The sequence below is a fragment of the Aspergillus stella-maris genome (genome assembly GCF_047715825.1).
Source record: "Aspergillus stella-maris strain CBS 113639 unplaced genomic scaffold BDV14scaffold_24, whole genome shotgun sequence".
In the NCBI taxonomy this organism is placed as follows: domain Eukaryota; kingdom Fungi; phylum Ascomycota; class Eurotiomycetes; order Eurotiales; family Aspergillaceae; genus Aspergillus; species Aspergillus stella-maris.
This window is the reverse complement of record NW_027396818.1, coordinates 69,470-86,287: the sequence shown is the minus strand read 5'-3', so window position 1 is coordinate 86,287 and position 16,818 is coordinate 69,470. Positions and strand designations below refer to the sequence as shown.

The 16,818-nt window shown below is 51.4% G+C and overlaps 7 protein-coding genes across 7 annotated transcripts; 3 read left to right on the top strand and 4 right to left on the bottom strand.

Annotated features, from left to right (window-relative positions):
- BDV14DRAFT_172346 (putative DRAP deaminase) lies at window positions 1-862 on the bottom strand. The gene has a single exon (XM_073768571.1). It carries the CDS (start codon window positions 757-759, stop codon window positions 91-93), a length of 669 nt encoding a protein of 222 aa, XP_073628561.1. The 5' UTR covers window positions 760-862; the 3' UTR covers window positions 1-90.
- A 62-nt stretch (window positions 863-924) lies between these two features.
- BDV14DRAFT_53063 (MFS transporter) lies at window positions 925-3,041 on the top strand. Its single transcript, XM_073776972.1, has 6 exons — window positions 925-1,081; window positions 1,135-1,155; window positions 1,213-1,270; window positions 1,329-2,047; window positions 2,122-2,224; window positions 2,299-3,041. Exons 1-6 carry the CDS (start codon window positions 995-997, stop codon window positions 2,913-2,915), a joined length of 1,605 nt encoding a protein of 534 aa, XP_073628560.1. The 5' UTR covers window positions 925-994; the 3' UTR covers window positions 2,916-3,041.
- A 41-nt stretch (window positions 3,042-3,082) lies between these two features.
- Window positions 3,083-4,648, bottom strand: BDV14DRAFT_172343 (uncharacterized protein). The gene has a single exon (XM_073768570.1). The coding sequence runs from the start codon at window positions 4,220-4,222 to the stop codon at window positions 3,626-3,628; it is 597 nt and encodes a 198-aa protein (XP_073628559.1). The 5' UTR covers window positions 4,223-4,648; the 3' UTR covers window positions 3,083-3,625.
- A 953-nt stretch (window positions 4,649-5,601) lies between these two features.
- Window positions 5,602-7,650, bottom strand: BDV14DRAFT_53031 (uncharacterized protein). The gene is made up of 3 exons (XM_073776971.1): window positions 6,674-7,650; window positions 5,840-6,598; window positions 5,602-5,789 (listed from the first exon to the last, which is right to left on the bottom strand). The coding sequence occupies exons 1-3, from the start codon at window positions 7,443-7,445 to the stop codon at window positions 5,764-5,766; spliced, it is 1,557 nt and encodes a 518-aa protein (XP_073628558.1). The 5' UTR covers window positions 7,446-7,650; the 3' UTR covers window positions 5,602-5,763.
- A 3,993-nt stretch (window positions 7,651-11,643) lies between these two features.
- On the top strand, window positions 11,644-12,256 carry BDV14DRAFT_172333 (uncharacterized protein). Its single transcript, XM_073768569.1, has one exon. It carries the CDS (start codon window positions 11,753-11,755, stop codon window positions 12,047-12,049), a length of 297 nt encoding a protein of 98 aa, XP_073628557.1. The 5' UTR covers window positions 11,644-11,752; the 3' UTR covers window positions 12,050-12,256.
- Window positions 12,257-12,323: 67 nt separating this feature from the next.
- On the top strand, window positions 12,324-13,670 carry BDV14DRAFT_172332 (uncharacterized protein). The gene has a single exon (XM_073768568.1). The coding sequence runs from the start codon at window positions 12,482-12,484 to the stop codon at window positions 12,977-12,979; it is 498 nt and encodes a 165-aa protein (XP_073628556.1). The 5' UTR covers window positions 12,324-12,481; the 3' UTR covers window positions 12,980-13,670.
- Window positions 13,671-13,886: 216 nt separating this feature from the next.
- Window positions 13,887-16,758, bottom strand: BDV14DRAFT_189429 (kinase-like domain-containing protein; the record flags this gene model as incomplete). Its single annotated transcript, XM_073771196.1, has 8 exons — window positions 13,887-13,959; window positions 15,044-15,240; window positions 15,285-15,584; window positions 15,681-15,771; window positions 15,847-15,999; window positions 16,051-16,192; window positions 16,308-16,545; window positions 16,612-16,758. 8 exons carry the CDS (start codon window positions 16,756-16,758, stop codon window positions 13,887-13,889), a joined length of 1,341 nt encoding a protein of 446 aa, XP_073628555.1.
- Between the last annotated feature and the right edge of the window lie 60 nt (window positions 16,759-16,818).

Genomic DNA, 16,818 nt, shown 5'->3' with positions numbered 1-16,818 from the left:
GCTTTATGTACAATGTATGTGCTGCATGCGTCTATAGTCGCCATGTTTTCAACCATGCAATGAATTCTTCTCTTCAACTATGGAATGGAACTATCGCGGAGTCACCCCCTCCATCACCCTCTTCTTCGGATTCCGCTTCATCAAATCCTGCCTCTTCGCCTCGTCGTCGCTAATATCATCTAGGTTCGTTTCGACCCTGCTCAGCGCAACCCTTACCTCCTCCTCCGAATTCTCATGCCCCGCCGCCGCAACAGTCAGAATATCCCTCTCGAGCCCCTGAACAACACGCCACTCAATCCCCGCCTCCGTCAACACTTTACACCCCTTCGACTCCCCCACAAAGGTCGTAGGCTCCTTCACCCCAAAGTAGACCTTCTCGATCCCCCGCTTCCCATCCGCCTTTGTCTGTACGATCCGCTGTACACAAGGTAGATTTCCTGATAGTCGCTTGCCGCAGGGTTCCATTGTTACGTAGAGGATTAGTTTGCGGTCCGGTTCGTCGGGGAGGACTTCGGATATCCGGTCGTCGGGGACGGAGTGTGAGAATGCGTATTTTGTGAAGCAGCATTGTTCGGCATGGGTGTTGCCTTCTAGTTCCATTGTGTAGCCTGTTGAGAGGAGCTGGTCTTGTTCGCACATGAGATCGCCGTCTTTGCGGGAGAGGAGGAGGGCGCCGACGCGGAAGTTTGTGGGGAGCGGGGTGGATTTCTCGGCGAGGGAGAGGCACTGCTGCATGTATTGGAGGTGTGGGGAGCGCATTGTTGGAGATGTAAAAGATTTACGTCTGTCTGTAGGGTTGTAGTGTTGCGTTGTGATTGAGTTGCGGAGTTGGAGCTGGAGCTTGCTTTATAGTAGTGGTGGGGAACTGATGTCAGTTGTCGCGGAACTTTAGCGACGATCTCTGCTTGACATTCCAGGCCTTCAATTCATTTACTCAACAAACAACCTTCCATAGTATGCAAAGTTGCTCAAAAAATTCAAGATCATCGCCGCAATGAAGTCGTCGGATCCCCCATGGCTATTAAGGCATCGCTCCTCAACAGCTTTTATCATAGCTACTGTCTGGATATCTTCATTCACGGTATATGCCTGTCGCAAACTTTATGCATGGACCTTTGCTAACACAATTATCAGGACTACTTTCTCTACGCTATGGTAAGATACGCTTATAGCTTATAGCTGCCTTGAAGCTACCAGTACTAAATTTTCCAGGTCGTCCCCATCCTCCCAACAGCCCTTGTCGAGCGCGCAAACATCCCATACGATGACCGTACGTACTACCCCCATCTCCACCTACGCAAGGACATCTCACTAACAACCCATCACAGGAGAATACTGGGTCTCCGTCCTCTTAATGTCCGAAGCTCTAACTGCCTTCCTTTGCTGTCCCATATTCGGCTACCTGGTCGATGCAGCACCAACCCGCCGCGCACCCTACCTGCTCGGCCTAATTTTCCTCGGCGCCTCAATGGGCATGCTCGCATTCGCGCGGTCAACGGCTGTCTTCGTAATTGCGCGCTTACTGCAGGGTAGTGCAACGGCCATGGTTGCTGTTGCCGGGTTAGCGCTGTTAACGGATAGTGTCCCCTTTGATAACCTGGGCCAGACGATTGGGTACCAGGGGTCTGCAATTGCGCTTGGTTTCATGCTGGGGCCGTTGCTAGGTGGTATTATTTATCAGCAGGCTGGGTATGGGGTTACCATGGCTGTTGCGGGGGCTCTTGTGGGTGTTGATTTGATCATGCGGGTTGTTGTTATTGAGAAGGGGGTTGCGGCGAAGTGGATTAATGACTTTCCTGAGGATTCTGGAGAGCCTATATTGTCTGTCCAGAATGAGGACGGGTATCACACCTTCGGAGCACCTCCAGCATCCAATGGCTTGTCCGAGGATGAATCGTCAGATGTCCAAGCGAACGGCTACGGAGACGAAGACGACGAGCAGGAGTCCGCCACACCAACAATCCTCCAAATAGCAAGCCAACCTCGCGTGGTGATATCCTCATTTGGCCTTCTCGTCCAGGGCCTCTTATTCTCCGCTTTCGATGCGGTACGTACACCTATCACTGTCCCGCCAAAGCTACCTGTCTCTCCCTGTATATAGACTAACCATGGCCAAAACAGACAATCCCCATCTTCGTCGAAACAACATTCAACTGGACAGCCCTAGGCGCAGGTATAGCCTTCCTCCCGTCTGCCCTAACAGCACTCTTGGAACCATTCTTCGGTGAGCCATTCTTCCCATCCTCATCTCCTCTTCCATCTCTCTTCAACCCAAACCAAATTAACTTCGCGATTCAGGCTACATCTCAGATAAACACGGCCCGCGCATCCCAACATTCACCTCCTTCATCCTCCTCCCGCTTCCCCTAATGGGAATGGCAGCCATAAAACAGAACACCCCAGCGCACATGGCTGGCCTCCTCTGCCTCCTAACACTAACAGGCCTGCTAATGAACCTCGCCATACCGGCCCTATTCGTCGAAGCCCAGGATGTCCTCGTGAAGTTGCAATCACAATCGCAATCCCAACAACCCACCCCTACCCATCAAAACCAGCACCATCCCCAACCCCAAGCAAAGACCAAAACGAAAACCCAAAAGAACGAAACAAGAGGCATAGCCCAATCCTTCGGCCTCCAAACAATGGCCCAGTTCCTGGGCATGTTCCTCGGCTCATTATGGGGCGGGTTCGTGGAGTGGCGGTTTGGGTGGACCGTTATGGTTTTTTCACTGGGGAATTTGTGTTTTTTGTCTGCGTTTGCGATGTTGGGGCTTGGTGAGCGCGGTGATTATGGGCATGAGGGAAACGGATGGGTGGGGAGAGTATTGGAAAGACTCTGGTTGAGAAGAGGGAAGAAAGTGAAGGGACGGAATGTGGATGGTGAAGGGGAGAGGGAAGGGCTTTTGGCGCATTGAATAGGGCAGTTGGTTGTTTGAGCTGGTGTGTGGGTAGTATTTACGATTATAGTGCAGAGAAAGGTTACTAGATTTCCTAGGTAGGTACCTCAGCATGCCAACGTCTACGCTCAGTAATCAATGCACCTATTGAAAATCCCAAGGAAAAGAACATATAAAGAAGTGAAGAGTGGTGTATATTTCATCTATACTTTTCAGCCAAGTGACAGGCATCAACTAGGAAGCCGAAGGTCACTGCAGGTCGTCGTCGTCGGGTTCAGCCGTGATATATAGAGGATATCAACAGCAGAACCAAAACCCATGTACAAGCTCATTCTCTTTCAAAGATTGAAGAATGTGTCAATCAATGACGCAGACAAGCGCGTAGAACAACGAATGTTCGAAACATGGACAGAGAGAAAGGAAAGAGGTAAATAAAAGTAAAAGTAAAGCTCCGGTCCAACAGACAAAAGTACACCCTGTACTTGGTAGGTGAAAGCAAAGAAAGAAACCAGCCAATCCAACGCCCAGAATGCCCAGCTGAAACGCCCAATCCAATTGAATCAAACCAAATCAGTCCAGGCCAATCATGAAGTAGAAAAAGATTTTATAATGAGAATCATCATCGCAAGACACACGCAAACCAAAGATCCAGTCCCAGTCCAGCGAAAGCCCATGAAGACATTGAATAGATCACGCTATATAAGGACGGGCACGGGAGATCAGCGAGTCTACAGACTCAACTGGTCGATACTCCCAACGCGTCCACTTCCTCCAAGTCGCCCTCCACCCTTCGTCACCATACCCAGCCGATAAAACCGCTCTTCACCGGCCGCCGTACGACCCCCAATGTACCATTTCTCGGGGCCCAGCGCATCCCGGAACCCACCAGAGCCAGAAGAGCTATCGCTTCCGCGCCGCTGGCGGTCGTGGCTGTTGGTGATGGGGATAGGCGTAGAGGATGTTGGCGGGGACGACGGCAGTGAGTCAGCCGGCGGCGCAGGCTGATTTAGCGGGCTGCGAGTGTGAGAGTGTTGTCTGGAGGGCTGGTGGTGGTGATGATGGTGGTGGTAGTGATGCGATGATTCAGAGGATGGCTGGGTATTGGCATTTGCGGCTGGGGATGCAGAGGATGATGAGGATGGTTGTGACGATGACTGTGTGGACACCTGAGACTTTGTTGCTATTGCGCGTGCGCCCTGTGCGATCTGAGATGGGGAGAGAGATGAAGAGCCGCTGGATTGCGAGCCGGCGGTTGAGGCTTTGTAGGTTGACTGGGCGCGGAAGGCGGCGAGGAAGTTTGCTAAGAAAGGGCGGTTTGTCGACATGATGATATGATCCCCCTCGCAGTGTTTACTCCAAGTCGTGAGGCACGAAAGATGTGGTCGCGGAAAAGCCGGCAGGCGAGTCGATCACGATCACGATCACAGCCGCTTCGCCGGGAGGTTATCGGATGTTCGGAAAACCGTGGTGGGGTGAGACTGTGCAAGGATTACTGCCAAGCAAGGGCTGGGGAGTGAATGCGAGTGTCAGAGGGGAGATTCAAGCAGCGAGGGTGGTGTAGGCGGGGGAGTGATGGCTTGGGGACGGATGAAGTTGAAGTTGGGAAGGTATCCTGAAATGCCCGAGTCAACCCGTGCACTGCAGCCAATCACCGCTTGCTGATATCGCCGTCTTGCGGTGACGTCTCTCAACCCCACGTCGTTCTCTAGACAGTTCGCTGGTGCTCTGGGGTCCTCACCGAAGGGTCTGGCTGGCGGTTAGATGATCCTCTATTTAATACTTTCATCCTTCGACTATTCCGAGGATGGGTTGAGCAGCGTCGCCGGCTGTAGGGAGTTCTCGGATCCCGGATGAACGGCGCGCAGCAGCAATAATAATCATCTCACTTATAATCCATAGATTGATGCACCATATGACAGATCTATAATGTATTTCTTATTCTCTCGGATTTCGCTCTATATTCTAGCTTTTGGCCTTCTTGGCTTTTCCACCCGAGTCCTGTCGACCCGTGCAAACAACAGGACTGTAAAATAAACAAGAACGTAATGCAACTGACGCAAACCAGGTATGCATCGCGACAAGAGCAAACAGGCAAACAGGCAAACTGCAGCACTGCCGCTCCGGTCGAAATTTAGACCGGTTCGCAAACGTATGTAATCGGCAGGAGAAAGTGAGACCGTAACAATGATAAAGATACAGAACACCGGCACAAACAAACGCAAGGATAAAACAAACTCTCCGAGGTCAAAGCACCCATATCCGACCAGAATACAGGCCTAGTTACATCGTTTTGGCGAGAGAACATGCGGGTTGGAGCGGCCGTGAAGTATGCAAAGCTCGAATAAACCCACGAGTCGCGTACGTCTCACGAAAGGTAGGCGAGAACAGACCCGTGGGCTAGGTCGACAGTCGACAGAGCCTTTTTCGCAAGAGAAAATCGTGTGGCCGTATTGGAAAAAGAAACGAGAGGAACCAGAACCGCAAACACAATAACATGCCCGAGTCTATAGTTGGACGCCGGATAAACCACACCCCATACCATCGGCCACTCATAAAACTGCACTCGCCGTTGGAAATGCTGCAAATATTTTTGACAAGCCGGAGAAAATGAAACGAAACTGACAAGATACCCCAGATAGAGAAATCGTTTTCGTAACTTGAAAATTGCTGAATCTCGAGAAAATAAATCATGTGGAGAGTATGCGTTCCAGGCGCAGTTGAGCAATTCGACCTCATAATGTACTCGAGAATCGCAGCGTTTGTAAAAAATAGGAGATCGGTTTGCGTAAATCTATTTTTGTGACGAATATGAACTCAACCGGATACAAATACAGGACACGCGGTGACCCCCGAATGTCGACTCAATCTATTGTCTGGCTGGCTGAACGGTACCTATATCATGATCAGTAACTGGCAAGCAATAATTGTATGTGAGAACTTACCGTCGCCGCTCATAGTCGAAGCCAAGTAGAGGCCGTTCATTCCACCTTCCTGAGCACCGGCAGTGGTGGTGGGGTAGTACTTGCGCTCGTTGTCAACGTGAGCCTGGATGGGCTCTTGGCCACCGGGCATCGAGTGGGAGAACACAGGGTTCATGTAACCCTCGGGGGCTCCGGGCTGGAACATCGAGGCCCAGTCAAGCTCGCCGGGGTGGCCGGGATGTCCAGGCATCACAGGGCGCTTAGGATCGTGAACAACGGGTTGTTTTACCTGCTCAATGGGACGGTCAATATTCAGCTGATGGCCAGAGGGGTCAGCACCCGGCTGCACGAGATACGGGCTCTGCTTGGGAGCTGGCCAGGGAGCTCCTTGGTGCGGCCGGCCGGGGAACGCGTCTTCATGCTGACCGCGGCCCATTCCATTGACAGATGTCATCGGAAAGCCCATAGTCTGGTGATCAGCGTACCCTGGCCGAGCCGGAGCCAATCCATTGCCGTTAACGGCTCCCTCGCCGTAGGTCGTACCCGGGATGCCATTGGGAGGCGGGACGTTACTACTGACTTCATCCTGAACGGGCTTTGCAGGATTTGCCGCAGCTTGCTGTTGAGACCTCTTGACGTGCGCATTGGGGTGCGACAAGTGGGTGGCGCCCGTGGGGTTACCACGTCTAATTGAGCACTTCTGGAAGTGGCGTTTCAAGATATCACTTCGAGAGAACGTATCCTTGCAAAGAACACACATGTAAGGACGATCACCGGTGTCTGTTCAGAAATTTGGTTAGCAAATTAGAGCGCGTTTTTGCTTGTTTACTCCAAGCTGGAATTGAAGATACTCACGGCGAAGCAGATGACGCTTCAAGTGCTTGGCGTGAAGGTAAGTCTTGTTACAGTGCGGGCAAGGGAATTTGCCATCGGCATCCTTGGCCGGAATGGTGGTGTTCTTGGCAGTGCCATTGACGCCGTTCGTGACAGGAGTCGCGCGTCCAGGCACGCTGGGAAGAATACCGCGGCGGCCCTGAGAGCCAACAACCTGGGTGCGGGGAGATTCCTTTCCGGGGTACGGAGCAGCACCGTTGGTGGCCACTGGGTCTCCGTTCATCCAAGTCTGAGGCTTGCCATCCGCGGAGTAGCTAAACGCGCCGGATGGAAGGCCATTGAAGTCACGACGGTCCCGGGGAGGAGCGGGCGCAATGGGCTGCGGATATGATTGAGCGCTGGAGGCAGGTGGGAGCACGCTGTGAGGGGGAGGGTAATGGGGCGATTGCTGTGCCTGCGCCTGCGGGTTTGGATGGGAGAGGAAGGACGTCGGAGGGAGACTGCCCACGGTGGTGTGTGGCATGATCGGCGCGGCAGACGACGCGTAAACATCATGACTTGAGGCAGGGTACCGGTTCAGATCAGGCCGGTAAGGCGGCTGCCCCATGTAAGAATGAGGGGCAGGCGACTGGCTATGATGCGGCTGTAGAGGAGGCAGAGTGTGCGGCTGAGAGACCGGGTACTGAGGCTGCATCGTGTACTGAGGCATGGGCATCGGTGCAGAGGACAGAGGCGTGGAACCCTGGGGGAGACTGGTCGACGGAGGCCGAGAAGGGTGATTTCTGGGATCCATCACGAGGCGGAGAACGTGTTCTTTTCCTGGGGACGAGAGATGATGAGGGGTGATTCGAACTGGGAGCTGGCGAAAGAGTTCACGGTATCTCGATCATTGATCGCAGGGCGAGAAAATTCTTCTTTGTGGATGGGCTTTTTTTCCAACGCGGGAGCAATCGGTCTGAGGCGACAAGAGATTGCCCTTTCAACGACGTTCACTGATCGCGACTTGAAGAGTTTTCCCACAGAATATCCTTGTGTTCTGTTCGTGTCGAAATGACCCCGAATCTTATTCCGACGCGACTTTTCTCTCAATTCAACCCGGAGGCAGACGAAAACGACAGGCAGGGAGACGCTGGGTCAATTGCGTTTGACAAGCAGAGAGCAGCGAAGTCGACTACTCCCAAGGAATGCTGCGTCACGAACGACGATGTTGTACAGGATCTCGCGTACTCCACTGAGAAGAAGAAAGTCAGGACAGGTTGAGATGCTTAATCTGAGGTCTCCACGGTCACCCACCAGGAAAATCGCGGCGTGGTGGGAACTTCTTTTTATCCGCACGTTGTCAAAACAGAAGATGGTTGTGATCCACCAAGAAAAGCCGGCGTGGAAGTGGGTCTCGACACCAGCAGTCAAGGAAAGGATGAAGACGGCTTAGCCAATTTCTGCCTCGCGTCAACAACAATGCGCGATATCGACTAGGATGCAGTGCTTGATGGAGCAAGTCTAGCCAGGGACAAACGCGTATAGGTGCGGAGGTCAAGAAGAAGAGGGAGGGAAGGGGGAGGGAGGGAAAAAGAAACGAGAAGGCAGAATGGGCAGTTCAAGTGTTGGTAAAAAAAATATGAATTTTTCCTTTTTGCAAAAAATAAAAAAAAAAAAAAAAGAAAAGAAAAAAGAAAAAAGAGATTAGGGAGGAAATTCGGCACCCAAGGAAAGGTAGCAGGACTTCCACGGGAATGGAGGGAGGGAGGGGAGGCGAGAGCACGGAGGGCGGCGGAGCTGAAGGGACTGACTCTAGCACTGAGACGGGGGAGGACGGAAGAAAAGAAAGAGAGAAAGAGAGAGGGATAATTGGGGAGGGCGAGGGCAGCCGAGTCAACGATCGAAGCGGTGACGATCACAACTCGGGGAGGCGAACAGAAAACAGAAATTTGAATAATCAATATTATTATTCTTTCTGGTGAAGTGGTCGTGATTTGGTGATGCTGAGCTGCCCTGATTCGCGCCTCTCCCGGTCCGAGTCTGCTGCCGATTCTTTGTCACTGGACAGCAGTTTACTCTTAGTCTCCTACAGTATCTCTACGATCATGCTCATAATACCCACTACTAATGTGTCTTTCTGAGGAACTCGCTGTTTCGCGAATATCTAACAACAACGTACGATCAATTGCAGCAGACTAACCAGAAACCGGCAAAGGCACTTTGGAACGAACCAAGTCCGAACTTCTCCCGGCAAGAAGGGAAGAATTATTGGGTTGGCAGCAGCGGCAAACAGGGGAAAATGCTGCCAGCTAGCGGTCTGCATTCTGCACCTTTTTCTTGGTTGGCTGATTGTTCCTTTCAAATTACATCTCCAAATCCTGACTCTCCGATTCTGAGAGACTGAGGTGGCTGGTCCATGTCGGACGTGTGCCGAACACGGTGACGACTGGCGATACACTTCGACCAACCTTCCCGCATCCAGCAATTGATGAATCTCCCTCCCCCTCCGATTCATGCTTCCGACGCAAGCGGAATCGGCGCAAAATGATGGGTTCAGAAACAGGCCCAGGCGCTGGGGTTTGAAACTTTCATCTGTTGCCGAGTCGCAGGCTGCAACTTCCGGGCACTCGTCACGATCTTGGTAGGCTTACGGGCTAGGCTCACGAAGCATGCACGTACAATGCTCATTGGCCCTTCACATTTCATGCGACAGGGAAGCGGGATGGAATGAGCACCAGGGTGCGCAGCAAGGTTGAGCTTCCGAGTGGCCTTGATCCTTGGAAATCAAATGCAATGCCGTTCTCATCCTGCCCGGAAGGATCGGACGCGTCTGTACTTTTGCTCCCTGTCAAAGATGTCCAATCCTTGAATTTCCAAGCACCTTGAGACATCTTCGTATACGCTATAGTTGCAAAGTAGATGCTCAGACGCATCTGCAGAATCCTTCCCCCCGCCGTTCCATAGGGCTCGGACACATGCACCATTTCTCCGCAGCCAACAGTCTCCGCCGCCCGAATATTGGTCCATCAACCTCATGGCACATCCACATTTCCACATCTCTAAGTAGGGGTGACAACCTTATCAGAGCTATCACGGCCGAGTGGAGAGATGCGACTGGGGGTTCAAGAATCTCGATTCGAAAGCACATCATCATGCCCACTTGACTCCACGGCTGACGGCAGGATCAATCTGGAGATCCAGGCACGGTTTGCACGACTTGGATGGGCGCTGTGGATACATTCTTTAAGCTTAATCTTGTACTCCATCACGATCATGAGATATAGATATAGAACAGCTGTCAACAACAACAACAAACAAAGATAACCGATATCTCTCTGAAAATAATATCGTATCGGTTAACGACATATCGCTCGAGACTCGTTTTTCAGACCAGCACTTTGTCATACCCGCGCAACGGTCATGCATACCGTTGAATCCCTGGAAATATATTTTAGCCGCTCGAGCACAACTGCAAGCAGCATATCTCGACTGCAGCATTCATTATTCGACGGAATGTATTTCCAAACATTCCAACCAACACCCTTCATTTCAATCGCCAAAAGCCCGAAAGTCAAAACTGCCGTAGTCGATTGCCAGCTCCAAGTATGACGACTCGATAGTCTTAAGACTGCATTTCCCAGGTTTGTGACAGGCTGTGGCAGATGCAGGCCGGCTGTCAACGCCCTGCTGCCACGCACCTTTCGACCACTCAGCACTCACAGACCAGTCACCTAAATATCGCATTCAAGACCTCTAGACGAGCAAACCGTACTTTTTCCTAAACAAGTGCCAACTCTGCAGCAGCAAGAGTCTACTACTTTACCAACTATGGTTCTGCGAAACCTTGCCATATCCAAATTTCCAATAGTTCAAAGCTGCGTTTCTTCCGCCAGCGATGAGTGGCTGCGCGCGTGCCAAAAGAGTTGGCGGCTGAGCTCCACCAAGGATTGTCGCTCTGAAGAGCTTCTCGTTTCGATTGTGGACCTGCCCATGCTTTAGTGCTCTTCTTGCAGCTAACCGTTACTACTGATCCTGGTCAGTTCAAACTTCACAAGTCCATATCAGGTTCTACTGCGCGTGGTCTGTAGAGCAAGATACCACTGCTGACGTCGGTCAAGAATAAAGAAGATGAGGACAGTGCTTCTTCGCTCTGTCTCTGCCTGACCGGCAAGGCGCGGAAGGGCCAGTCCCAGAAGGGAAGGTTAGCCCGGGAGACCTCGGGATGTCACTGACCAGATCCGAGTCTGCTCTGCTCTTACTCGACTCGGTCGCCCTGTCAGCCACGCGGTCGGACGGAGGACTCAGAGACATCCAGCACGTCACAAGACCATCACCTAAGAATAACACCATTCCTTCGTGTTCCAATTCCTTTCGTCTGCTCTTGACAAGTTGAGTTTGGCCATCTCAGTACTCTTCTGCAGAACCTCGCCCGACTTGCCACTTGTGTGAGCGGTCCCCAGGGAACTTCTCCTCTGGGACATCGTGGTCTTCACGTTAGAGCCTACCAAGGAGTTAGTCCAACTCTCAAACCCAACTAGCGAATCCATGGGCCTATCCGCTGCTTCTGGTCTTGTCCTCCACTATGCACCTCGCCCAATGTGGCGGTCCGATCACGGCAGCCAGCTCCACCACCGAAGCCGAAGGCCCGCCCATGGAATCTTCGACGAAGCCCATCCAGGCGGTGTCGCTCTGACCTGCGTTGTCATTTTGCGCGCTTGACGGATCATCGCTAAGAAAGCAACAATCATACGGGTCCAGGAGAGCTTCCAGGTTCCCACTTTGCAGCGTGAAGAATTGCCCATGTGGACCGTCATATTTGCATTCTTGAAGCTTGGCGCCAGATGTCTATACTAGAAATCGTTCTTTCGGGCTCCTTATGCCTGACCTACCATTTACGTGGTCTACTGACTAAACGCGCCATTCGAATTGGCTTTGTAGGCTACGGGCGATATGCTACGTAACCTGTTGGCCCACTCGCCAATTACAAACTCCGAAATTTTGTTCATACGTGGCAGAGGATAAGAAACACAGTGGCTGGCGGTCGATATCGGAGGGTTTGTCTCTCTGCGCCTGCCGGTCTGGCCGGAGACAACCGCCCTCCTCCCACCTACCTGCTTCGGCATGGCGCGCCTGGTACCTTCGACTACTGCAGGCCTGCAGATCGCCTTTGCCCTCCAGCGAAACTCGGTACCGCGAATCACAGAACAGGGTTTCACAGAGGGCGGGCTTCGAAATGTATCTGTGCCTCGGCACTTTTCAACTTTTGCTCTCCCGGCGACGTTTTTCCGGGCTGAACGGAGGAAGCCCGAAGCCAAGTCTGGTTCGTCTCAATCTCAGGAGAGCTGGAAGCCAATCATATGCTTGCTTCTGACGCCACCCACCTCATCTGCATGTCTTGAAGGCGTGAGCGTGGTCTGAGCCAAAATTCGACATTCTGAGTTGGCGGTTCTTCCAAGGTTGACAGCCGGATTGTGATTGGTGCTACGCTCTATCAGATTTCTAGCAAGGACGCCATGTTCAACAACTCAACCAAGCATTTCTGCCTGTCAACCCCTGTCGATTCTCACTGCGAACCGCGACTCGCGGAACGCGGTGACGAACGAGAGATCGGTATGGTAACGGCAGGTTTCATTCGCCATTTTCTTGTGTCAAATGAAACTGTCCACGCCAGATTATCTATTAATAATGCGAGTCTAGATTTTGACTCTATAATAAGCCGGATATCACAGCGACGATGCATGCCGTATCATATTACGCGCATAGCATTATTGTACAGTGGTATACCGTCAACGATATTCGTACAGGAGTACGTCAGATATCAGATCAAGCCGGTCCGCTAGGCTCTAGCACATGGCACAGAACCGTTGGTTGTACCATGCCGCAGCGCGACTATCGCGATATGATCAACGAGCACTCACCGAAATACCAACACATAGAAAATTGGTCATAGCTTTCAGCAGCCAACAACATCAGCGTCATCCCGCTCACACCGTTGCATCTGTCAGCTTCCAAGCCGACTCCTTCCCAATTCCCCCTTCCCCTGATTTGATATCTTGCGCGATTTTTCTCCAAGACAAGACGAGACAAGATAGACTACTACTCGGTCGAGAAAACGGATTGAGAAAGTCTACCCCTCAACTTCACACTATCCGAATGCAATATCCGAAGCTCACCGCGTCTGGCATTCCTTCGTCGTTTCAGATGACGATGTCTCGCGCCTCTACGGGATTGTATTCAACATCCAACTGCCGAGGTACTACGTACTGTAGTACGAACATGGCATACGGCGGGAGTACGTGCTCACTGTTCGTAGCTCAAAAATACCGTCGCTCTGGCTCTCGAGTCTGAGCAACGTTCAAAGTTCAGTAGTCTCACACGTTTCGCGGCCAAACCTGGGGGCAGAAAGTCTAAAGGTTCCTCTTGCTCGGTAACTCTAGCCTCTCCAAGAGCCTCGCTCAGCAAGCGTCTTACGCATGCTACGTGCGTACTGCATACACTGCCAACGCGGTAGGGTTCCAATTCTGCAATCAATTGTCAAGAAGGGTTGCCTGTTGGAAAGCAATTTCCATGAACAACTCGAAGCTCTCCAAATTGGCAAAAGGTGAGTTCGGCGGGATATGCGTATACACTAAGGAAAACGTATCTAGATCTACATCCTACACCAACGCCTAGAACCAACACAGAGTATTTTGGGTCCCCGAAATACCACGACTCCGCCATAGCTTAGAGCCTGACAATAAGAGCACCCCTCCTGGCTCCTGCCCCTCTTGGAGAGCTTCCAACAGGCTTCGGTCTTCCGCCCCAAGCCCCTGGCTCCTCCGCTAATTACGGTGCAACGTTTAATTCTGGCGTTGGTTCGCCGAGGCTGTGCCGCTACTCGTTGGTTGCAAGTGGACGAATTCCGAGCCCTAGTTCCCTCAGAGTCTCCATAGCTCTAATATAGCAGCTGCAGAGATCATACGGAGATTCGATAGGAGAATAGCGAAATGCTTATTCGCGTTCCTGCATAAGCAATGTGATCAACTCAGCTTGGGGCGCCTAAGATGACCCCTCACGCTCTTACGTCCAACAATAACAATGATACTATTGTTTGAGCTGGTTTCATAGGTACTCTCCTCAGAGCCAGGGTGCTTTGGTGGACCAGACGGCTATGCTAAGTGGCAAGTGCTAAGCATAAGCATAACCCCTGCCCCTGTCTCTGCTGGCCGCTGGCCGCTGGCCGCTGGGCCTGCCGCCATGGCCGCCCCATCAGTCCCTACATAGGTATCCAGCGCTCCCGACTCCCCGAGCCCCTAGTAGAGGCTAAAGTAGTCACGTTTGAAACGGGGCTATATACGGACTACGGAGTAGGTGGGGTTTTTTAGTAGTTTTCTAGAAGGCCATTAGTGCTATAGTGCTATGTGGTTCCTAGCACTATCATCTATACAAATTAACTGCACCCTATGCACCAGTGACAACCGAAGTATTTGGTAATTGTAATGATAGCCTAGACAATCTCGGGGAATATTGCTTAGCGCTTGTAGAAATAGCTAGGTAGGTAGACTAGCTAGTTGAGATCCGCCTATATGGTTCAGAGCGTGGTCATGGTCATGGTCATGGTCACGCGACACCGTACGGAGGGAATTCAACGTGGTGGAAGTTCGCTCTCGAGTCTCAATCCTTCCGGGGTCCAGCTTACTCCGGCTAGCTGCGCCCTTCCCTCTAGCAGGGAGTCGGGAGTTGGAACTCGGGAGTTATATCTGATTCTAATTCTGGAGGGGCTGTGATTCACCATACCGACGTCAGAGGCTTGTAGCCTACCTTAGGCAGGTAGGCTAGGGCTGCGGCGGGGACTACTCTGAATTAGCACTTGTGCTTCCCGTCATTCTCAGGACACGCCTTATCTGTCATGCTCATGCTGTAGTTGATTAGGACATTGCACTGAGACTTGTTGGCCTGTTGCAGAACTGCGGTGAAGAATTGAGGGGCCGTAGTGAAGCGCTAGGTATGTTGAGGGTAGACCGGACTCTGCATTCTGTGGTGAGTTGACGGGGTTTAGGGTAGATGGGGAATGAAGCACACTGCCTTGTCGGTTAAGTATACTGGGCTCTGTGTGCTTGTGTACGCAGTATGGAGGTAAGATTTGTAGTATATTGTCCAGGTTCCTTCGAAGTTAATCTCAGCGCCAGCACTTGTCTCTTCAAAAGCGGGCTCATCGAGCCCTAGGAGCAGTGTGTTTGATCTATTGGACATATTGATTTGAGCCGATATTATAGATTGTCGTAAAAGTCATGAGTCGCGCCAGTTGCAGCCGTCGTATCTCAAGTCATCAATGACCCTGGGCGATAGCAGCTATTGACGTTAATTGAGGCTCATTACTCATGGCCAGACTGCTCCTTGCTAGTATTATTTTTCTCCTCCTGTTCCTTTGACTGCGCGTCTTGAAATTCCTGAATATAGTCGTAAATGGACTTGGCGGTCTCGTATGTCTCATTAGATGCCCAGCCGTCCCTATCGAGGATGTGCTCGATGAAAACCCATATGTCCTGAGCCCCATTCCATCCTTCACCGTCTTCATAATGCTTGCGAATCTCTTCTGGAGAGAAATTAAGCGGACACTCGCCCGGCCGCTGATAGGAATTCAGAACAGGCGGCCACCCGTGTAGCTGTATACTTTATGAAGCAGCGGATTTCTCTCCTCTGTGTAATCGTTGTAGATGTATAGTATCTTCGAATTGTCTTGTTGATACTTGATGGACTTTTGCTTTTGTTCGTCCAGAGTGTCAAAATCCTCAGGAAGTTCGGAGAGCTGTTCACCCCTGTAGTCGAGGAAGCGCGGAGGGCGACCTCCTACAAACAAAGGACAAGCTGCCAAGCTTTGCCAGTCAATGATGCCTGTAATATTGCCATCATCGTCCACGAATATGTTAGCCGAAGACATATCTGCATGACATAAGAATGCTCCCGCAATATCCTCTTCCGATGGTAGTAGATGAGGGGTTAGAGGTAAATAGCGTTAAATCAAAGATATATGCTCTGTAGGGGGATAGGTATTGCGGGACGGCATGACCAGTCCTTCAATAGGGTTACGGTCTGCATGTTTCTCAAGCCAGGATATCTCTCTTAAGGAAGGAGCTTGTATTAACCCCAAAGCGGAGGCCCTGTGTGATCATTAGCAAGGAGTTATATTCATAAGTGTGCCGCATACATGGTCCGCGGTCAATGTTCATATGCACCCGTTCCTTATTCCAGAACTCGCGTTTACCATTGGCCCAATCGAAAACTTATCAGCAACGTTTTTCTTGAATGCGTGGGATAGGTCGTCTCCAGTGAGCATGGCTGAATGTGGCCCTGGCGGTGCATCTTCAGCGAAGTAAAGACATCCGTAGCTACCGAGGATAGTTCAATGCATGATCCATGCATAGACATGCGATACTCACTGAGAGAAGTGCACTGACAGCAGCTTATGCTGAATCTCCACAATGTCTTTTATACTTTGTACGTTGCACTGAACCTTCATGTCCGGCCACACAAACGCAAGCTGCGTGCCAGGAGCATGCTCCATAACGATGTAATCTGAACCTACGAGATTTGTAGGGCCGGATATGGAGCTCTAGCCGAGAACCTTTGGTACAGGAACATGAAGGACATTTCTTAGCTGAGGCTGGAGTCAGAAGTGATCGTAAGCTTGTACTACAACTCACAAAGTCCGTCGTCGCGACCTCTGAGGCAGTAGTCAGAAAGTCAGGCCCGGCATTTAGGCTTGGGATGCGAGCGACAAGCATCTTATCATTGGCCATGGTAAGTTTGAAAGCCTTGTTGTATGTCCCTTCACCCAGCTTCTCCATGCGGACACATGGGCCTGCCGAGGATGCTTCCATCGCGACTCTTTGCAATCCAGCAATGTCGAACTCGCGATATCGCTCTTGAAGCTGCTGTTATTCGTTCCATAGCCATCGCCCGCTTGTATGTTGAAAGAAATCGTGCGGGTTCCCGACAACATTGGTCAAAGGAGGATCGGGCTGATGTTGGGAATAGCATCGTGTCGAGCAAAGAGATTTGACTGAGGTGTTAAGTACCGGTAAAGTTGCTCTAGCTCCTAAAAACGGCATAAGAACATAGCCTTGGCCATTGCAAAGAGTGAGCATTGTTGGAGATGGAAGATCTATCAGTAGGTAAGGAGGAGGTAGGAAGCTTGGCCGAAGGAC